This window comes from Mesoplodon bidens (genome assembly GCF_964165515.1).
Source record: "Mesoplodon bidens genome assembly, chromosome: 10".
In the NCBI taxonomy this organism is placed as follows: Eukaryota; Metazoa; Chordata; class Mammalia; order Artiodactyla; family Ziphiidae; genus Mesoplodon; species Mesoplodon bidens.
Genome location: NC_138172.1, coordinates 1,568,379 through 1,585,331, shown reverse-complemented (window position 1 = coordinate 1,585,331; position 16,953 = coordinate 1,568,379). Strand labels below are relative to the sequence as shown.

The 16,953-nt window shown below is 63.0% G+C and overlaps 1 protein-coding gene across 2 annotated transcripts in view; it reads right to left on the bottom strand.

The window, feature by feature from the left end:
• Positions 1 to 9,600: 9,600 nt before the first annotated feature.
• The window catches only part of EEFSEC (eukaryotic elongation factor, selenocysteine-tRNA specific), a 171,051-nt gene continuing 163,698 nt past the window's right edge, over positions 9,601 to 16,953 (bottom strand). The window contains exon 7 of one of the 2 annotated variants that reach the window (XM_081246902.1): positions 9,601 to 9,937. In XM_081246902.1, coding sequence (XP_081103028.1) covers positions 9,918 to 9,937 — 20 coding nt within the window. In that variant the 3' untranslated portion in view covers positions 9,601 to 9,917. Of the gene's footprint in view, positions 9,938 to 12,193; positions 12,262 to 16,953 lie in introns of those variants that run through there. The other variant, XM_081246903.1, reaches the window with a different exon arrangement.

The window sequence follows — 16,953 nt, the reverse complement described above, 5'->3', positions numbered from 1 at the left end:
ACCAAATGCCTTGTGGCCTCTGGGCCTTTGCACAGCCGTGCTCCCTGGTGAAGGCCTCACGTCTCCCTTCCCAGAACCACCAGCTCTGCTTTCTCACGGCCCCTCCCCGCGTCTCCCTGCCCTTCCGCCTTAGCCTTGTCTGTGTGACCACCTGAGAGCCGTGTGCCTCCTCAGCCCTAACTGCAGGTCCCGGGAGCAGGGCCTGTGCCTACCTCGTTCTTTGCTGTGTCCCCAGAGTCTAGAGCAGTGCCTGGCAGTGAGGGGCAGGGCACAGATTTGTTGGAGGAAAGAATGCTCTTGAGTGTGGTGTGTGTATGTGTGTGTGAAGCATCGGCATGCCGGCAAGTCCCTGTTCCTTGGGGGCTGGAGTGGAGCCAGAAAAGGAGGTGATTCCAGGTTTCGGGGTTCCAGCCTGATTAGTCACGGAGTCCCTGGTTCCCAGGAAGAAAGGAGTGTGGGCCTGGCCAGGAAAGGTGCTGGGAATGCCACCTGGGCTGGCACATGCTCTGACTTTGTTTACCTATGCATCTCAGCTCCGAGCCCAGTGCCTGGCATGTAGTAGGTGTCTAATAAATGATGTGACATGAAAGAAGGTGGAAGCACACCGTTCCAGGGAATAGCAAGAACCTGGGGGCATGCTCAGAGGACAAAGCCTGGGAGCTCACAACGGGAGGAGACACTGGGAGGCTGTGAACCTCGCGGGGAGGGTGTGGCCTGGTCACAGACAGACCCGGGGAGGCGGTCATCCCCATTTCCAGATGCAGAGCTGGATGAGGAGAAGCCATGGTGGGGGCCGAAAGCCTAGAGGTGGGCCTGGGTGCTGTTCTCCAACGGAAGCCTCCACAGGAAGCCAAGGGGCATCTCCCTAAGATCTCTAGGGGTTTGCAAGGCCACGTGGGTGCTGCAGGTGCCCTGGCCAGGAGGACACAGCAGACGACCTGCCGCACCTCCAGGTTCAGGCCCCCTGGGTCCGGCCTCCCGGAGCCCCTGGGACAGGCCAGCAGCTGGAGGTCCCCTAACCGTGTTACGAGGGGGGCGGAAGAGCCCCGTGGCATACAGAAGGTGGAGCCCCAGCTCCCAGTCCTGCGGTGGGACTAACTTCATCAAAGCCCCCACTACAGCATTAACCACCTGACCTCTGCCCCAGCCGACCTGCTAATTTCACCAATTACTGGCCAAGCACGGCTGCGTCAAGTGGGCCTGCTTAGCCCCGACAGCTGCTGGGCAAATCCAATTATGGTCCAGCAGCCTGGGCGGTCGCACGGACCCGGGGCTGGTGTGCAACAGAGACCTGGGTGCTTGCAAGGCACGGGTGTTCATGGACACCCCAAGGACCCCAGGACCGGGCCCACCTTCGGCCCCTGCCCCTTCTCCAAGCTTCCCACCTGAAGGCGGTGTCTTCCCCCCGAGGCACAGGACAATCGTGGCATTCCCCTGCTCCGGTCCCCCGTGTCGACCAAGCGTGGCAGCTGCCGGGCCCGGCTAAGCGGGCGACATGTCCCTCTCTGCATCCTTGTCTCAACCCTTAGCCTCATTTGACAGATGAAGAAACTGAAGCCCAGACAGTTGAGGTGCAGCTAGGGGCACACACCCCAGATGAAGTCCTGCTTCCTAGCTGGCATCCGAGGCCCCTGCCATCCTTCCAGCCCCACACTTCGCCCACCCCACTGGCACGGCCTGCACCAGACTCTTAGCGGCCGTTTCTTAGGCATGCTGTTCCCCCTGCCCGGGCTACCCTTCCCATCTCCTTTTGGCCTGTTAAATTCATCCTTGGAGGCCCCGCCCCGGGTCAGCACCTTGGGGAGGCCTCAGCAAGCTGCCCTGGGGCAGGACATTCTGGCCAAAGAACTTCACGGAGCCCCTTCTGGGCCTGGCTGTGTGCGGGCGCTGGGGCTGTGGCAGTGAGGAAGCCAGGGCGCCGCCCAGAGCCCCGACAATCCAGAATGAACGCCCTGGCTTGGGACTGGCTGCTCGGGTCCAGCTCAGGCCCACTTCCCGAGCAGGAGGGCCCTAAGGATGGGGCTGCATTGAGGCCCCTGTGCCACCGGCCCAGCCCCAGAACGGACCCTGCTCATGAGGGGCGAGGCCCCACCTTCCGAATGTAGGTCCCCACCTCCACGGCTGCCACCGGCTCCTCGGCCGGTCGTCGCTCACCTGGACAGTGCACCAGCCTCCCTGCTTCCCCTCCTTCACCCTGTTCTCACCCCAGCAGCCACAAGGATCTTGTGAAAACCTGAGAGTTTTGTGAGACACTCAAAGGGAAAGCCAACTCCTCCCAGTGGCCCATGAGGCCCCCAAACCTCCCCGGCTTCCCTGACACTCACCCTGCCCCAGCCCCATGGGCCTCCTCCCTGTCCTGCATACACACTGGGCACGCCTCTGCCTCAGGACCTTTGCACTGGCCGGGCCGCTGCCTGGAACCCTCGTCCCAGATCTTCCTCCCTCAGTCCCCTCTCTCCCTGCCTCCCTTGGGTCTCTGCCCATCTCCCCACCCTCGCCTCACTGTGCTGTGGCGCCCCTCCCCCACTCCTCCTTCCCCAAGTGGGACTTTTGCACAGACTGGCCGGTTCCTGAAACACCCCTCTCCGCCCAGGCCCACCCACTGCTGCCACCGCATCCTCAGGCAGGCCCCTTAGTACCTCTTCCCCTCCCCACTCCTGGGTCCCCACATCCCTCCAGGGCCCCTGACTGTCTGAAGGGACCCAAATCCTGTGGTCTCTCCATCGCCGGGTGGACACGATGGCATCCCAGCACGTCCCTCGGGCAGGAGGATTCAGTGACACTGGAGCCTTTTATGAACGCGGGCAGCAAAGCCCTGGGGAGGGGTGTGCCGTGGCTCACAGAGGTCTGTAGCCTCCAACCTTGCGTGGTCTGAGTGGCTGCCTGCGACCCCGAGGCCTGGCCAGGGGTTTCCACCAGGGTTCTGGCTTCTCCATGGATGGGGGCAGGCAATGTTCTCAGCCCTACTGAGCCCTCTCCAGGGCTTCTCCTGCACACTCTCCCCAGAGACTCGCACCGACCCCCAGAACAGGGATGGCTATTTGTCCCCATTTTACAGATGGGGAAACTGAGGCTCGGAGGCTTACAGACTTGGACAAGGTCACGCAGCCACACTGGAAGCCCGTCTGCCCTACTCCTCTCCCCCTGCGCCCGGGCCTGGGGTGGGGTGGGTGGGGCCCAGGCAGCCTCCTGCCTGCCCCCCCACCCTGGCCAGTCGATGTTATCGCAGCTGATTTAATTTCAAAGACGGATTGAGCTGTGGCGGGAGGGAGAGCGGCTAATCGCAGCCGCCATCTGCCCCGTTGTCATGGGGATGGGCTCCCAGCAATAGTGCAGGGGCTGGACCCAGATAAGGGCACTGGAGTGGGCTGGAGGGGACTGCGGTGGGCGGGGCGGGGATGGGCAGGAAGATGGGGGGCAAGGAGAGACCCAGAGACCCAAGAGTGGAAGAGGCACAGAGCCACGAGGCAGACAGTTTGAGGGTGCCGAGGTGAGGAGAGATGGGGAGGTGCCAGGGGGCAGCTGCGGAACTGATGCTGAACACGGGGCGGGGCAAGGCTGGTGCGGGCGACAACGGGCGACGGAGGCGCCTTGCCCCCACTGCCCCTTCCAGAGCCCCGCTGTGGCCTCCACTGCAGCGCTCCCCCAAGGCAGGGCCCGGGGCATGTTCAGACCTCCCCAGGCCGCCCCCTTTGCCACAAAAGGGCCGCAGACCCCAGGGTCCCTCCCTGGCCAGGCAGGGTCCCAAGCTCAGCACAGAGTAGGGAACCAGCTGTTTCCACCAAGCAGCTGCCAGCGCCACTGGTCTGGCCTTTAGGACAATCACAGCATCGAAACTTGCCAAGTCAACACTGGCCTCCTCTTGAGGCTGGAGCGGGAGCTGAGCACTTACTGCGCGCTTTGCCCATCGCACAGCACCCGCGCCTCCCAGCAGCCCTTCCCTTTTGCAGCACGGGAACTTGCAAAGAGCTCCCACTGTAGCTTAGTCAACAAATACTGACCCACCTCCCCTGGGTTCCAGGCCTTGGAAGGCGCAGGGACAAGACGCCTGGGCTCTGCTGCCTGCCCCGATGCCCCAGCCGTCCTGGCTGAGGGCCGGCCTGCCTTAGATCCAAGGCCCCCCGGTGCCCCATCATGGCCGAGGCCCAGCACATCCCACCCTTGGTCTCTGCACCATCCCAGGTGCTGCCCCTTCCCTGGGAACCCGTCCCTGCCTGATGGGGGAGGGAGCCCCGGCCCTCAGCCACCTGCATGGGCCCCACTGCCCTCCCCACGCTGTCCGCCTCTGCCTCAGGACTTCAGATCTGCCCACCCACTGGGTGCTGGATGCCTCCGGCGGCCCCCAGGCATCTTGCGAGGACCCGGGGAGCTCCGTGCGGCCTGGGAGGCATGGGAGCCGGGCAGCGCTGGGCCGGGGCCGCCCTGCCTGCCAACCACACTGCGCTCTCACAGCCCCCAAAGCAGGAACCTGGCACTGCCAGCCACTTGGGTCCCCAGGCACCGTGGTTATTCCTGCGGTCACCCAAGCAGCTGGTCAGGAAACCCCTGGGGTCCCGGGGTTCTGGGATGGCAGCAAGGGTCTGCACAAGCCATCTCCTTCTGTAGACGCTTGGTCCACCCTGTGCCATCCCAAACCCGCGACATACCTGCACGGGCATCGCCACCACCACATCTCTGGCCGCGCAGTGTGTCCTTCCAGCTCTTCACCGTCGAGGCCAAGCGGAGCCGTCTTCCTGTGGCCCCGTGTCTCCTTCCTTTGGGACCCCGGGAATCAGCTTCTCGCCACTCGCAGGTTCCTGAGCATCTTCTGCCCGGCATTCGAGACACCAGCTCCTTGAGGGCAGGGCACGGGCGGTGACCGCTGCTGGGTGGAGAAAGCTATCCCTGCGCCTCCAAGACGGGGTGGAGCAGGCCAGGCAGGGGCCCCTTCCCCACTCTGCTGGGTCCCGGGTTGCCCTCCCCACCCAAGAGGTCCCAGAGCCTGGGCCTTCGACTGAGTCCCTTTAGGAAAGCAGAGCAAGGGTGTTAATTGCAAGAGACTGGTTCCCATGCTTGTTTTAAATTGATATTTAATTTAAAAGTTAATTATTAATTAGGCTTATCAATTGCCTGCCAGTGGCCGGCTGGGAGAGGCTGGCTTGCGGAAACATCCACCCTGAGTGCGTCTGCGTTTCTCTGTGAGCCTGGTCAGTGGCACCGTCTCTGTTCGCGTTAGTTCAGCCATGAATTTTGCTGCTGGATCTCCTCCCAGCAGGCCTGGCTGGTTCAGGAGGGTGGGTGCTGCCCAGACCGAGGACTACAGCCCGGCACTGCCTCTCCATCTTACTTCTGCCCTGGGCTGCAGCTCGGGAATCCGCTGGGCTGCCTCCTGGACGGCCCACGGATGCTGCTCACTCCTCGTGCTGGACGTGGACTTGGCATCTTCCTCCCCAGGTCTGACCCCCATCCCGGGCCCCTTCTCAGGGGTGGTCCCTCTGGCCACCCGGTTGCCCACCCAGGGTGCAGGGAATCACCCAGAACTCCTCCCTCTCAGACTCCGTGTCCTGAGGATTCTTCCCCTCCGGCGCCCTCTGCCCTGCCCTGGGCTCAGCCTTCACAAGCCCCCTCTCCCGGGAGGAGGTGAGGAAGGTCTGGGGCGAGTGTTCCCTGAAGGGAACTTAGCAAGTGCCCAGGCCCTGAGGCAGCGGCCTCTGCTGAAGGGAGTGGGAAGGAGCTGTGGACAGGCCTGGGTCATCTCCGAGATCTCTGTCCACTCTCTGAGATGGGACGACGGAGCGAGAGGAAATCAAGAACTCAACTGGGGCCTGTTGAGTGTGACGCGCAGGACAGTCAGCCGTGAGCTCGGGTTCAGGAGAAAGGTCAGGACCAGCGGTGAGAAATCAAGATCAATCAGCACATGCAATGGCATTTAAAGGCCTGAGAATGGATGAGATCAGCCAGGTGTCAGCAGAGATGGAGAACGTTCCAAGGACATTCCGGAGCCAGAGAGGAGGCGGCACTGGCCAGGAGGGTGGGGCGGCACGGGCTCCGTGTCAGCCCCCCCCCCCCCCGTTCTGTACCAGTTAGGGTTCTCGGATCACGAGGGACAGAAGTCCATCCCAGCTAACGCGAGCTAAACCCGGGAGGGGCACCACTGGACGGGTACAGCTGGATCAAAGGAGAAAGAAAGCCCAACACCTGTGGGCAGGCCAGGAACCCCGGCAGCTCCGAATCGAGGGGTGGACTCTTCCGGTTGCTGTTGTTGGAACGGATCAGCCCTGACGGTGCTCCACCCTCGAGTGGAACCGCCCAGGTGTCCACCGGCCCAGCACGCGCGGAGGAGGGTGGTCCATCATCGCCAACAGGATCACCCTCAACTGCCACCACCGCCACGTCCACTGTCACCCTGCGGCCACTGCCATCACCGGAGACTCGCCACTCTTCGTTTACTTTACGCAGGAAGGATTTGCATGCCTGCCGGGCGACAGGCAGAACGGTGGGTTTTGTCAACACCGTGACGAGCAGAGATCATTCCCACCTGCAACGGGAATACAGTCTAGGGGGAGAGAGGCTTTAACCAGTCACCACGGAAACGAAGACTGCAGCTCAGAGGGGCGCCACAGGGGCCAGACCAGACCAGACGCGGGGAGAGCATCTAGGCGGATTGCCCCAGATGGGAAGGTGCGAGAAGGCTGGCCCACGGCAGGCAGGCAAGGGGTGGGGGGGGTGCATCAGGCTGAGGGGCTTGCGTGTGCAATGCGCCTGCAGCAGGAGGGGCATGTGAGCGGGGGGGGTGCTGGGAGGGGTCAGTGTGGCGTGGGCCAGAGCTCAAGGCGCGTGGGGTCTGGCATGGGTGCTGTCAGCTTGATCTCAAGAGCAGTGGTGACACAGAAGGGTGTGAAGCAGGAGGGTGACCTCTGTGGAGACTGTGCAAAGACCACGTGACAGCCGTGTGGCGAGAGGATGACGAGGGTCCAGCACGGCAGCTGGACCCTCGTGTCCTGCACAATGCTGCCTCGGACCAGGGACCATCTGACCACAAGAAGGTGACAACGGGAACAGAGCCACAGGCCCACTGGCCGCACTCTAGTTCACGTCACTCAGAAGCAGCTGATCTAAAAAGGAACAGCCTCGCCCTGGAGCCGTCCTGGGGCATCCTGAGGGCTGGGGTCCAGTCCCGTGGATGCGGTGCTGGCCCCATAACCGGAGCACAGCCCGCGGGCGGAGGAAGGAGGCCCGTCCGTCTCGACGTCACCCCCTTGCAGAACTCCTGCCCCCTGCCCCAGCACCGGAGGCTCGGCCAGATCCGAGGTCCCGGTTCCAGGCTGGGCTGGGGATGCAGCAGCTCTCCCGTGAACCTGCAGTCACACCACACTGGGGAGGGTCAGCTCGGACCTCTGTGAGGAGAGGGCCAGGGACGAGGGTCTCCGGGACTTGACATTCTCTCGGGCTGCTCCTGTCCATCTGAACTGGTGACAGTGACAACAGGGCAGTTGCAGCAACCACGGCTCGACAGGGGTAAGGCAACGAAGGTCTCAGATCCCTGGAGACACCCCGGTCGCCCCACCAGGCGAACCCAGAGCCGCAGAAGTGCTGGCCGCAGGTGAGGGAAATCCAGAAAGGGTGGTGGAGGCAGCTTCAGCTTCGAAACCAGGTGCAGCAGGAGGGGCTAGTTAAGGCCTGTACGGGCTCCGGGCCGGCTCCCACCCTGAGCCGGACCCTGGGCCACCCTGGGCCACAGAGGCCACGAGCGGAGCTGAGGTGGGTGAGGGGTGGACTGCAGGAACTGTGTCTTGGGTTTGATGCTCTGACCCTGCAGGGACTGCCCCTCCCAGGACTGCCCGATTCCCGCAGAGTGTAACCCACTGGTCCAAGAGCGTGACTTTCAAATGCAAAGCAACCAATCCAGAAGGCACCTCCTCTATCAGGTTCTCCCCCTTGGGCCACTGTCTACCTGCCCGAGTCACCCAGGGTCAGGTACCAGGCACCCTGCGGCAGCCTGTCTGTCCCAGAGCCCGTGAAGTGACTCAAACCAGCCGGTAGTCAGCCTGCTCGCCCCGCCTCGCCCGTCCCTCCTGCAGAAACCGCAGCAAAGGCTCCTGTGCCCGCTTCCAGGCTCCCCCCGCCTCCTGACCTCCTCGTGCTTCCCCACGTGGCTCGGCGTGGCGTCCCCTCCTCCGGGACTGTGCTTAGAAACGACCTTTCCAACGGCAGCCATCTCCTGATCTGTGGCCTTAGTGAGCCTCAAATTTTCCCTGAATACACGCTATTTTTAACTGTACTGGACACCTCTGCGGCCCACCTCAAGTCCTCCAGGCCGAGCTCAGGCCGGCCACAGCTCTGTGGTGACCGGTCCATCTGTGCAGATGCCGGCTGATGGCCCAGCTCGCTCTTGCCCAGAGCTGCTCTGACCCAGCGTGAGGACGCCCGCAGGACCTGCTGGGCACTTGTGTACATGAACCCTAAAGTTTGAAGGCTGGTGGATAAGCCTCACCTTGTCCATGGGGTGGGATGGGAGCCTATGGCTATGTCCCCTTTTGGCCCTGGGGTGGACGGTTCTCAGCACGTCCCTCGAGGTTTCTCAGATGGCCTCGGTGGAGTCTGTACCTCACTGACCGTGGATCCACAGCACCTCCTCTGGCTGCCTTTTCCCCTTGCCCGGCTTCATGCCCCCCACCCTGCCCCTGTTCCCTGGGACCACTTCCCTGAAATACTTCCTGCACGCAAACCCCATTTTTCAGGCAGATCCGAGGGCTGCCTTTCCCAAGGTCTGTGCTGAGATGAGGGAAGTCCTGTCTGTGGGGACTAAGGGCTCCTTCCATGGCCGTCCCCACGGGTCTCCTCCCTAGAAAGTGTGGTGACCACAACTGCTCCCTAGGGCTGTGGGACCCCAGAGGTTTATTGGTCAGGGTCCCGGCAGGAGAGAGATGACACTAAAACCTCTCAGGTGGAAGGGTCTAATGAAGGGACTCTTTGGGGCGTGGCGACTTTACAGATAGCAGGAGTCAGCCCTGGGGCTTCCAGAAGGTCTGACACAGAACCAAGCCTGGGCCCACCTGAAACGTGGGGTCCTGAACAAGCTCACGCCCGGGCAACCTCAGTCTGCCTGGCTCTTGGCTCTGGAACCTCGTCATGTGCCCGTACAAACCTTACCTGCAGTACGTCCAGCCTGGGCAACCTTGGGCCTGTACCACCCCTGCCCAGGATCACCTCTTTCTGTGCCACTTCTCACTGCAGGCAGGGGAGGGGGTCCAGAGAGGGCACCCGTGTGGCCCCCAAAAGGTGCCAGCAGCTGGGACAAGACAGGCCCAGACCCCCTGCCACCCTTGAGTCAGGCCAGGCCTGGGCCACCCCCCTGTCTTAGCCCAGCGTGGGTCTTCCGCTCAGCCCAGCCAACCTGCACGGACCTTATCTTGGCCATCTATCGGGCCACCTGGACCAACCAGTCCTGCCAGAAACTGGATCTGGGCATAAAGGCCCCTCCCTGGAGGGGTGTGTGAGATAAACCCTCCACCTTCCACTGGTCTCTCCTGCTTGCCTGAGCCAGAGGGCCAGGGCCTGGGGTGGAGGTGCTGGGCTGCTGGTCTCCCCTCCCCTCCCCCACCGTCTCCTGTAACAGGCAAGGTTGGGAGTGACACTGACACCCCTCTCCCACCAACCTCCTGGGTCTGCCAGTCAAAACTTGGGCACGGGAGGGGGGTCGCTGGGGAGAACCAGGAGGCACCCAGGAAGACCGTCTCATCTCCATTTGTAAAAATTGCCCTGACCCATCACATCAGGACACTGCTTCTCCTTCATGGGAGTCTCTGTCACTTGTGTCCCCAACGTGCCTGGCTTTACGCACTCCTCAGACGGCCCTGGAGGGGTAGGTGTCGTGATGTTCCCACTTCCAGATGAGGAAAACTGAGGTCAGTCGCCCAAGGTTGCGCAGCCCAAGGTCACACATAGCGGGAACGCCCTTTAAAGATAAAGGCCTAGAAGTAAAATCACTGGACCAAAGCTCCCACGGAATTGCAAGCGCGATTTGGATTGACAAACTGGGTGCCAGCAGGGGTGCCCGCGGGGGGCACTCCCCCAGGAGAGGAGCCCTGCCCACAGCGCCCTGCTGCTGGCCAGTTGCTTTACCTGGGAGGCGGGAAGAGGACTTGTTACTCTGGCTGCTTCTCTTGGACCCCAAGCATCAGGTCCACGCATGTTGGTCATTTCTGCACCTTCTGGCCTGAATTCCAGGCCTCTGTTCTTTGCAGGCAAAGACAAGGGCTGGGGGCCACGTTTCCGCTGCTCCCTGCCTTGGGCTCCCCACCCCACCCGCCAAATGGGGAGAGAAGGTCCCAGGGAGGACGTGGTGACCCTGCGGGACAGACACCAGCTCCTCCAGGCCTGATTCCAGCCCAGGAATGTTTCTCCTTCCAGGCCTGGCCTCAGGCCTGACTCCTGACACCAGGCAGTAAATAACTTTCCATTTGATCACCTCTCTTGGTGAATCTTTTGCTCTGGGGAAAGTGGGCGTATCCCCAGGCAAGGCCCCACCTGCCTGCCTGCCCTAGGAGGGGCAGCTCTGGGAGGTGGTGGTGGGGGTCCTGGCATCTGGAGCATCTGTGCCTTTATCAAGAGCACCCACCAAGGTGGGATGTTTACACCCTGTGCCATTAGCCTCCCCGCAGCCTTTGAGCCCAGAAGCTCATCCCAGTCACCTTCCCTGGCTTGGGGCACCGCCCTCAAAGCGCAGATGGGAAGGCTGAGGCCGGCGGGGCCAGGGATTGGGTTCCCCCCACCCGCGGTGCCGGCAGGGGTCGGGGGTGGCCACAGAGGCCTGCTCCGCTGGTCCTGCTCGACTGGGTCCCGTCCGTGCGGGAGGGATGGGGGCTGTTCCCCAAATGTGCCCGCACCCCGCAGGGGAAACCCGCAGGTCCTCCGCCTGGAATGCCAGGAGACAGGCCCAGAGACGCCCAGCCACTGGCGCGGGCCGCCCAGCACCAGGGAGATCCGGTTCCGGCCGGAGGACAAAGCGGGTCTGCGGCCGGCCCGGGCCCGCTTGGGGAGCGGGCGCCCCGGGTCAGCTGGGGAGCGGGCGCGCGCCGCCAGCGGGCATCTGCATGACAAAGCGCGGCGCCGGTGGGAGCGGCCGAGCGGAGCCCGCCCGCGGCCGCAGCTGCCCCGCTAAGCCGCCGCCCCGCGCCCGCCGCCCGTCCGGAGCTGGGGGCGGGGGCGGCACGCGAGCCCGGCGCTCAGCTGTGTTTGCTCGGGGGGCGCCGCGCGGGGCGGCGGGGCTGCGGCGCGGGACAAAGGCCGGGTCTGACCGACCCCGCAGGTGGCGAGGGGGAGGGGAGGGCTGCGGCCCCCAGCCGCCCAGGCTCCCCCCCCCGGCGTTGCCTCCCCGGCCTGCGTTCCGGAGCTGCGTCCAGGCCCCTCCCCTGGACCCCGAGTTGACAAATGATGTCAGCATCCGTCCGTCTTAGCTTGCCGAGCACCACGGGCCGCCGCTGTCCTCACGGCCATCTCCACTTACCCACCCCACTCATGCATCCCCAACGGGGCGCCCGCGTCATGTCCCCCATGGGCCTCCGCTCCCAGCCTCCTCCTCAGCTGCTTTCCCTGCGCAGCCCCCCAGGCCCACTGTGCCCTGACCCAGCTTTCTCCACCTCCCCATCCTCCCATCTTCCAGGTGCCTAGCCCAGACCTAGGCATCTTTCTGACATCTCTGTGCTGGTGGACCTTTGAGGTCTATCCAGAATAGAGCCAACTGCTTCCAGCCCCGCTGCTGCCCCTGGTCCAGCCCCCATGCCCTCTTGCCTGGACGGTTGCAGTAGCCTCCATCCTGTGCTCCCCGCCTCTGCCCCAGTGGCCGCCAGAAGGATCCTGTGGAAACCAAAGGCAGACCTCACGTCTCCACACCCTCCCTTGGCTCTCACCTTACTCAGGGGAAAAGCTGAAGCCCTCACAGCCTGAGGCCCACCTCATCTCCTTCCAGCCCCGCCGCCCCACCTCCCTGGCCCGAATCTCTCCACTTCAGCCATACCTGTCTCCTGCGCATTCCTCGAGCAGCCAGGCCTTCAGGGCCTTTGCACTGGCTCTTGGGCCTGCTTCGATCATGTCACCGGATATCTGTGTGCCTCACTCCCTCAGATCCTTCAGGCCTTTACGCCGATCGCCCCTCTTCAGTGAGGCCCTCCTTGGCCACCCCGTCTACAACGTCAAGCCTTCCTGGCTCCCTCTCGGTCCTTCTGGCCACGTGGCATTCCTGTGCGGCACTCCCTCACTTACTTGCTCATTTTCTGTCCCCTGTGGACAGCAAGAGGCACCAGGACAGAGGCTGTCTCTTGCCTGCTGTTACGACCCCCAAACCTAGCACTGACTCTGTTACACAGAGGTGTTCAGCAAACATTTGCTGAATGAATGAATAACTTAAAGCACTTACCCCTGCACTGCAGCCCTGCAAGGTAGGCCAGGTCGCCTCCGCTTCACAGGTGAAAGCACTGAAGCACAGCAAGAGCAAGCAGCCTGCCCAGGGTCTCCCGACTAGGAAGCCTGGGAGGCAGGACACAGTTCCTCGCGAGGTCTCAAACTAGAGGCCCACACGCTAGTTTTGGCCCCCAGAGAGATTTTCTGTGGCTTGAACAGTTTCAGAAAAAGTTGAATCGGTTGTGGCCATTTAAAAAATCACGAGGTTTTGTGTAGAAACCCAGACCGCCAGCTTTTCTTGGAGAATCGGAACCTCTGGCCACACTGGGTGCTCAGTCCCACAGGCGACCATGGGCTGGGGTTGGGCAGCAGTCGCCCCTCAGACAGGGTGTGGGCGACCCCACTTGCCGAGGCTCCATCAGGCTGCTTCCCGCCCAGGCCCCTGTCCTGCGAGCTTTCGCTCCTCTGGGCCTCTGCCGTTCCGGGTCACTCTGCCTGGAATCCTGCCCCACGATTCTCTGCCTGGCTGCCTCTTCCTTGTCACTCAGGCAAGTCTTAGCCCAAAGGTCCCGTCCTCCGAGAAGCCCTCCCTGATTACGCTGGCTAATTCTCATTATCTGAAATCACCTCACCCATCTCTGGTGCATGCTGTCCCTCTTCCCCAACAGAATGGCAGTCCCAGGAGGGCAGGGCCCAGGTCAGCCTCGCCACGCCTGTCCAGGAAGGACAGCACCTGACCCTGCGGGCACCTGTTGATTGGCCGAATGAATGAAGGAATGAGGGGTTCTCCTTTAGCGCCGCTGCTTCTGGTTCCTTCCCGGGCGCCTTGTGCTCACACCTGTGCCCGGACGCTCTCGGCAGGAGCTCACAGGTTGGGTGGCACGAGGTCGCGGGCCCCTTGCCAGCGGGACAGACCTCAGTGGTTTCTGGTTCTGTGACCACCTTGAGGGGCTTGGGGAACCCTCTCTCACTTTGCCCTCAGCTCCCCAGGCTCTCGCCACAGACGCGGCACCCTGAGTCTTCTGGGTCAGCACCAGGGTCGCCTCCTGGGGTTCCAGATGCAGCTCGGCTCCCGCCCGCCCGCCAGCCTCGCTCCTGGTCAGGCTGTGTCGCCGGGGAGCCTTCAGGAGTAGAAGGGCCAGTGGTGGGCTGACTGGTGTGTAAGCTCGAGATCAGGCCTGGCTCTAGCCGCTTCTCCCTGTCTGACCTTGAGCAACTTCACTCGCCTCTCTGAGCCCGTTACCCGCTCTGTGAACCGGGACCCCTGCCCGACTTGAGACTTGTGCCAGTTCCTGGGCTCACACACGGCTGCCAGCACACAGTAGGTGCTCAGGACTACATGCCCCCACCCCGTGTGTGGATGGACGCCTGGAGCCCAGCCCATGACGATCACTCCTCCCTGTGGGCCAGCTGGCCATCTGTGTGCTCACTTGTGTGTGGTCTTGGGTGACTCGGAACCACGTGTGTGAACGTGTGAGTGGACACATGTGTGACAGTGGGGTCCAGGTGCCTGGAGTGGCCTGGCCAGTCCTCACCGGCCAAGGTGAAGTGGGTGGGAGCTGGCTCGCCCGCCCCTCCAGGTAGCCCTCGAGGCAGGAGGGCGGGCAGGTCAGCCTGAGCCAGAAGGGACTGGCTGGTGTGGGGGAGGGGCGCTGTACCCCAGGGCAGTCAGTTCCCAGGCCCGGCCCTGCCGGTCATGCTCCAGGTCCCAGGGCCAGTGCCCGGAGAGGGCGGCTGGACCCTGGCGTCGGTCACTGCAGCCCCGGGAGCCTCTCCTCTGACCATGCCACCGATGAGGCCCCCGGCAGGGCAGGGCCCAGAGCCCGAGCACTGGTCCCCACCCACCTCGTCGTCTACCTCAAGGCTGCTGCCCAGCCTCGCAGCTCCCACTTCAGCACCGCGTTCTGCACCCATGTGACTGCCCTCCCACCGGACTGGGGGACTGGTGAGGGCAGGGACCCTCTCATGGTCACGGCCGTGGGGAGGCAGGACGCCAAATGCTCATTCAACTCACATCCAAACCTCCGTTGCTTGCTGATGGGATGTGTAGGCTGCATGTGTGGAGATGTGGCCATTGCACCCACAGCAGCAGCCTCGGAAGCTGTCCTGGGCCCCCAGCTTTCAGACGGGCTTAGAGGGACACACAGGCTCCGCGCCCAGCCACCACTCTCCACGTGGGAGCCACGTCTGACCTTCAGCCCCAGAACAAAAAGAATCTCCGCGGCCCCCTCCCGAGAATCCAGGCTGGGCTGGCGGTGGGTGTCTGCTGTGCACCCTGTCTCTGCACAGTTCCTGAGGGCCACAGGCCCACCGAACAGAAAGATCCCCACCCGCCTGGACCCGCACAGAAAACTGAGGCTCCGCAGCGGCCTGTGTATCCGCACTGGCCTCTCCAGGGCTGCTCATCTGTGCAAGGCCTCCCTCATCCTGTCTCAGGCCCGTCAGCGGGGAGCAAGCCAGAGACCCCAGGAAATGCTGTCCCCCTGCTGCTCCTCAGGACCCCGGAAGAGACCTGGGGGGACGGCTGGCCCTGGGCACAATGGACAGAGGGACAGCAGAGGAGCAACAGCCCCAGGAGGCTGCCTGCCTGGCCCTGTTTCCAGAAGCATTGAGCCTGGGACAGAGGCACAGAGACGGAGACAGTAAAGCAGGGAGAGACCCTCCCACACACTCAGCTGTCGGCTGGGGATGGGACTGGGACTGGCAGCCGTGGTCTTCTCGGATCCGGACTCAGGACGCCAACTGCTAACCCCCAGCCCAGACTGGCCTGAGTTTTCACCGCCTGACTGCCCGGCGTGCGGCTGTGAGCGAGCATGCACCTGCAGGGCTGGCGCAGGCAGAGGCCTTGGGACACGCGTGGACGAGTGGGAGGTCACCACCCGCCTCCGTGTGCGTGTCCGTCACCGTGTCCCTGTGCGAATGGGTGACGCTCAGCCACACCGCGGCCTCCCGGGTGGTGCTGCGGGGCTGCCCGAACCCCAGAGCTCTTGCGCGGCCGCGACCCCAGCCCTGGACCCTGCGTCGGGAGCCCGGGCTGCCCACCCGGGTGCTTTTGTCCGTTTCTGAAGTGACAAGAGGCACACAAAAGGGCTTTTAATTAAATCAAAGGAAGGGGAAACGGGCCAGCCGGGCCGCTATTATGTTACCAAATGCGAAAACGAAAACTTATTTTTTAAAGCTCTGGTATTAATTTGAGATTATTCAGATAGTTAATTAAAAGTGCAGCATGTGTTAAATATTATTTCAACAAAGATTATCATCAGGCCTCCATGTAATGCGATCCGTGGGCTTGGGGAGCTTTATGCAAATGCTCTGCGGCCAGAAGGAAGGGCCCGAAGCGCCGGGTGGCAGGCCACTCGCTCACCGCAGGGGTGGCCTTTGCAGACACAGACGGAATGGCAGCGAGGCCCCCCTGTCCGGGCCCTGGGTGAGCAGGGAGACCACTGGCCATCCTGGGCCTGCTGGCCAACAGCAGGATCCCCGAAAGTTGTCCAGATGGCACTTGGGCCTTCAGGGGACACGGGCCGCACTCCTGTAGGTGTGTGCGGGGTGTGGACGTGTGTGTTGGCGAGGCTGTCGCGAGACCGGCTGCACACGTGGCTGGGGTGTTGGCAGCGTGCGTTTCTGCTGGTTCATCCGTCTGTTACGCGTGTACTCATGCACGTGACATGCATGTGTGCACCTGGGCACGGGGTGTGCGCCCACAGCTGGCCCCGAGCACGCCGTGTCACCTCCCGCTGCCTCAGTTTCTCCATCTGTAAATGGGGACCGTTACCGTCCAGGCCTCACGGGGAGGATTAATGAGGGTCACGTGGCACAAGCACTGTCCTGCACAAACAGCACGAGAGCCAACAATGCCAGTGTGCGCGGAGTTTTAAGTTTACGTACCCATGTTTAAAAAAAGTGAAATTAACTTTTATATTTTATTTAACCTGGTATGTCCAAAAGATTGTCGTTTCAACATGTGATCCATGTAAAAACTGATGGCCGTGGTAGTTTGCATTCGTTTTTCACCCTAAGCCTTGGAGGTTGGTGTGTATTGGACCTGCAGGAACCTCCGGCCAGGCCGGCCGCATTTCAGGTGGACGTTTCAGGTGGTCCTCACAGCTCTGAGCCCCGAGGACGTGGGTGTCCCCCCCTGCGCCCTCGTTCGCCTGCGCTCCCTGGCCTGGGACGCGTGGGCCGCTCCTGCCCTCTGTCGGCGCCTGGCGGCAGTGCAGCGCCCACGGCTCGCCCCGCCCGGCCAGATCTGTCCCCGCCCCGCAGATGGCCACAGCCCCCTGCCCACCGCCAGGCTCCATGGTACCATTTCCCACTGCGGGCTGCGGGGCAGATGGGAGGGCAGAGGCTCAGAGAGGACCGGTCATCCGCCCCGGGTCACGCAGCAGGACCGCAGGAGGGGCCCCAGCTGAGGTTGAAACCCAAGTGTTAAGACGCTTCTGTGGGTCCCACTGGGCTCCTGTCCTGGCTCTGGCCCTCTTGGCTGTGATCCTCAGGGTTGCACAGCTTTAAGCGGGAGGGGGGACCGGGGGGACAGGACGGGAATCCCTCCGTTCAGGGCTCTGTGAGAAT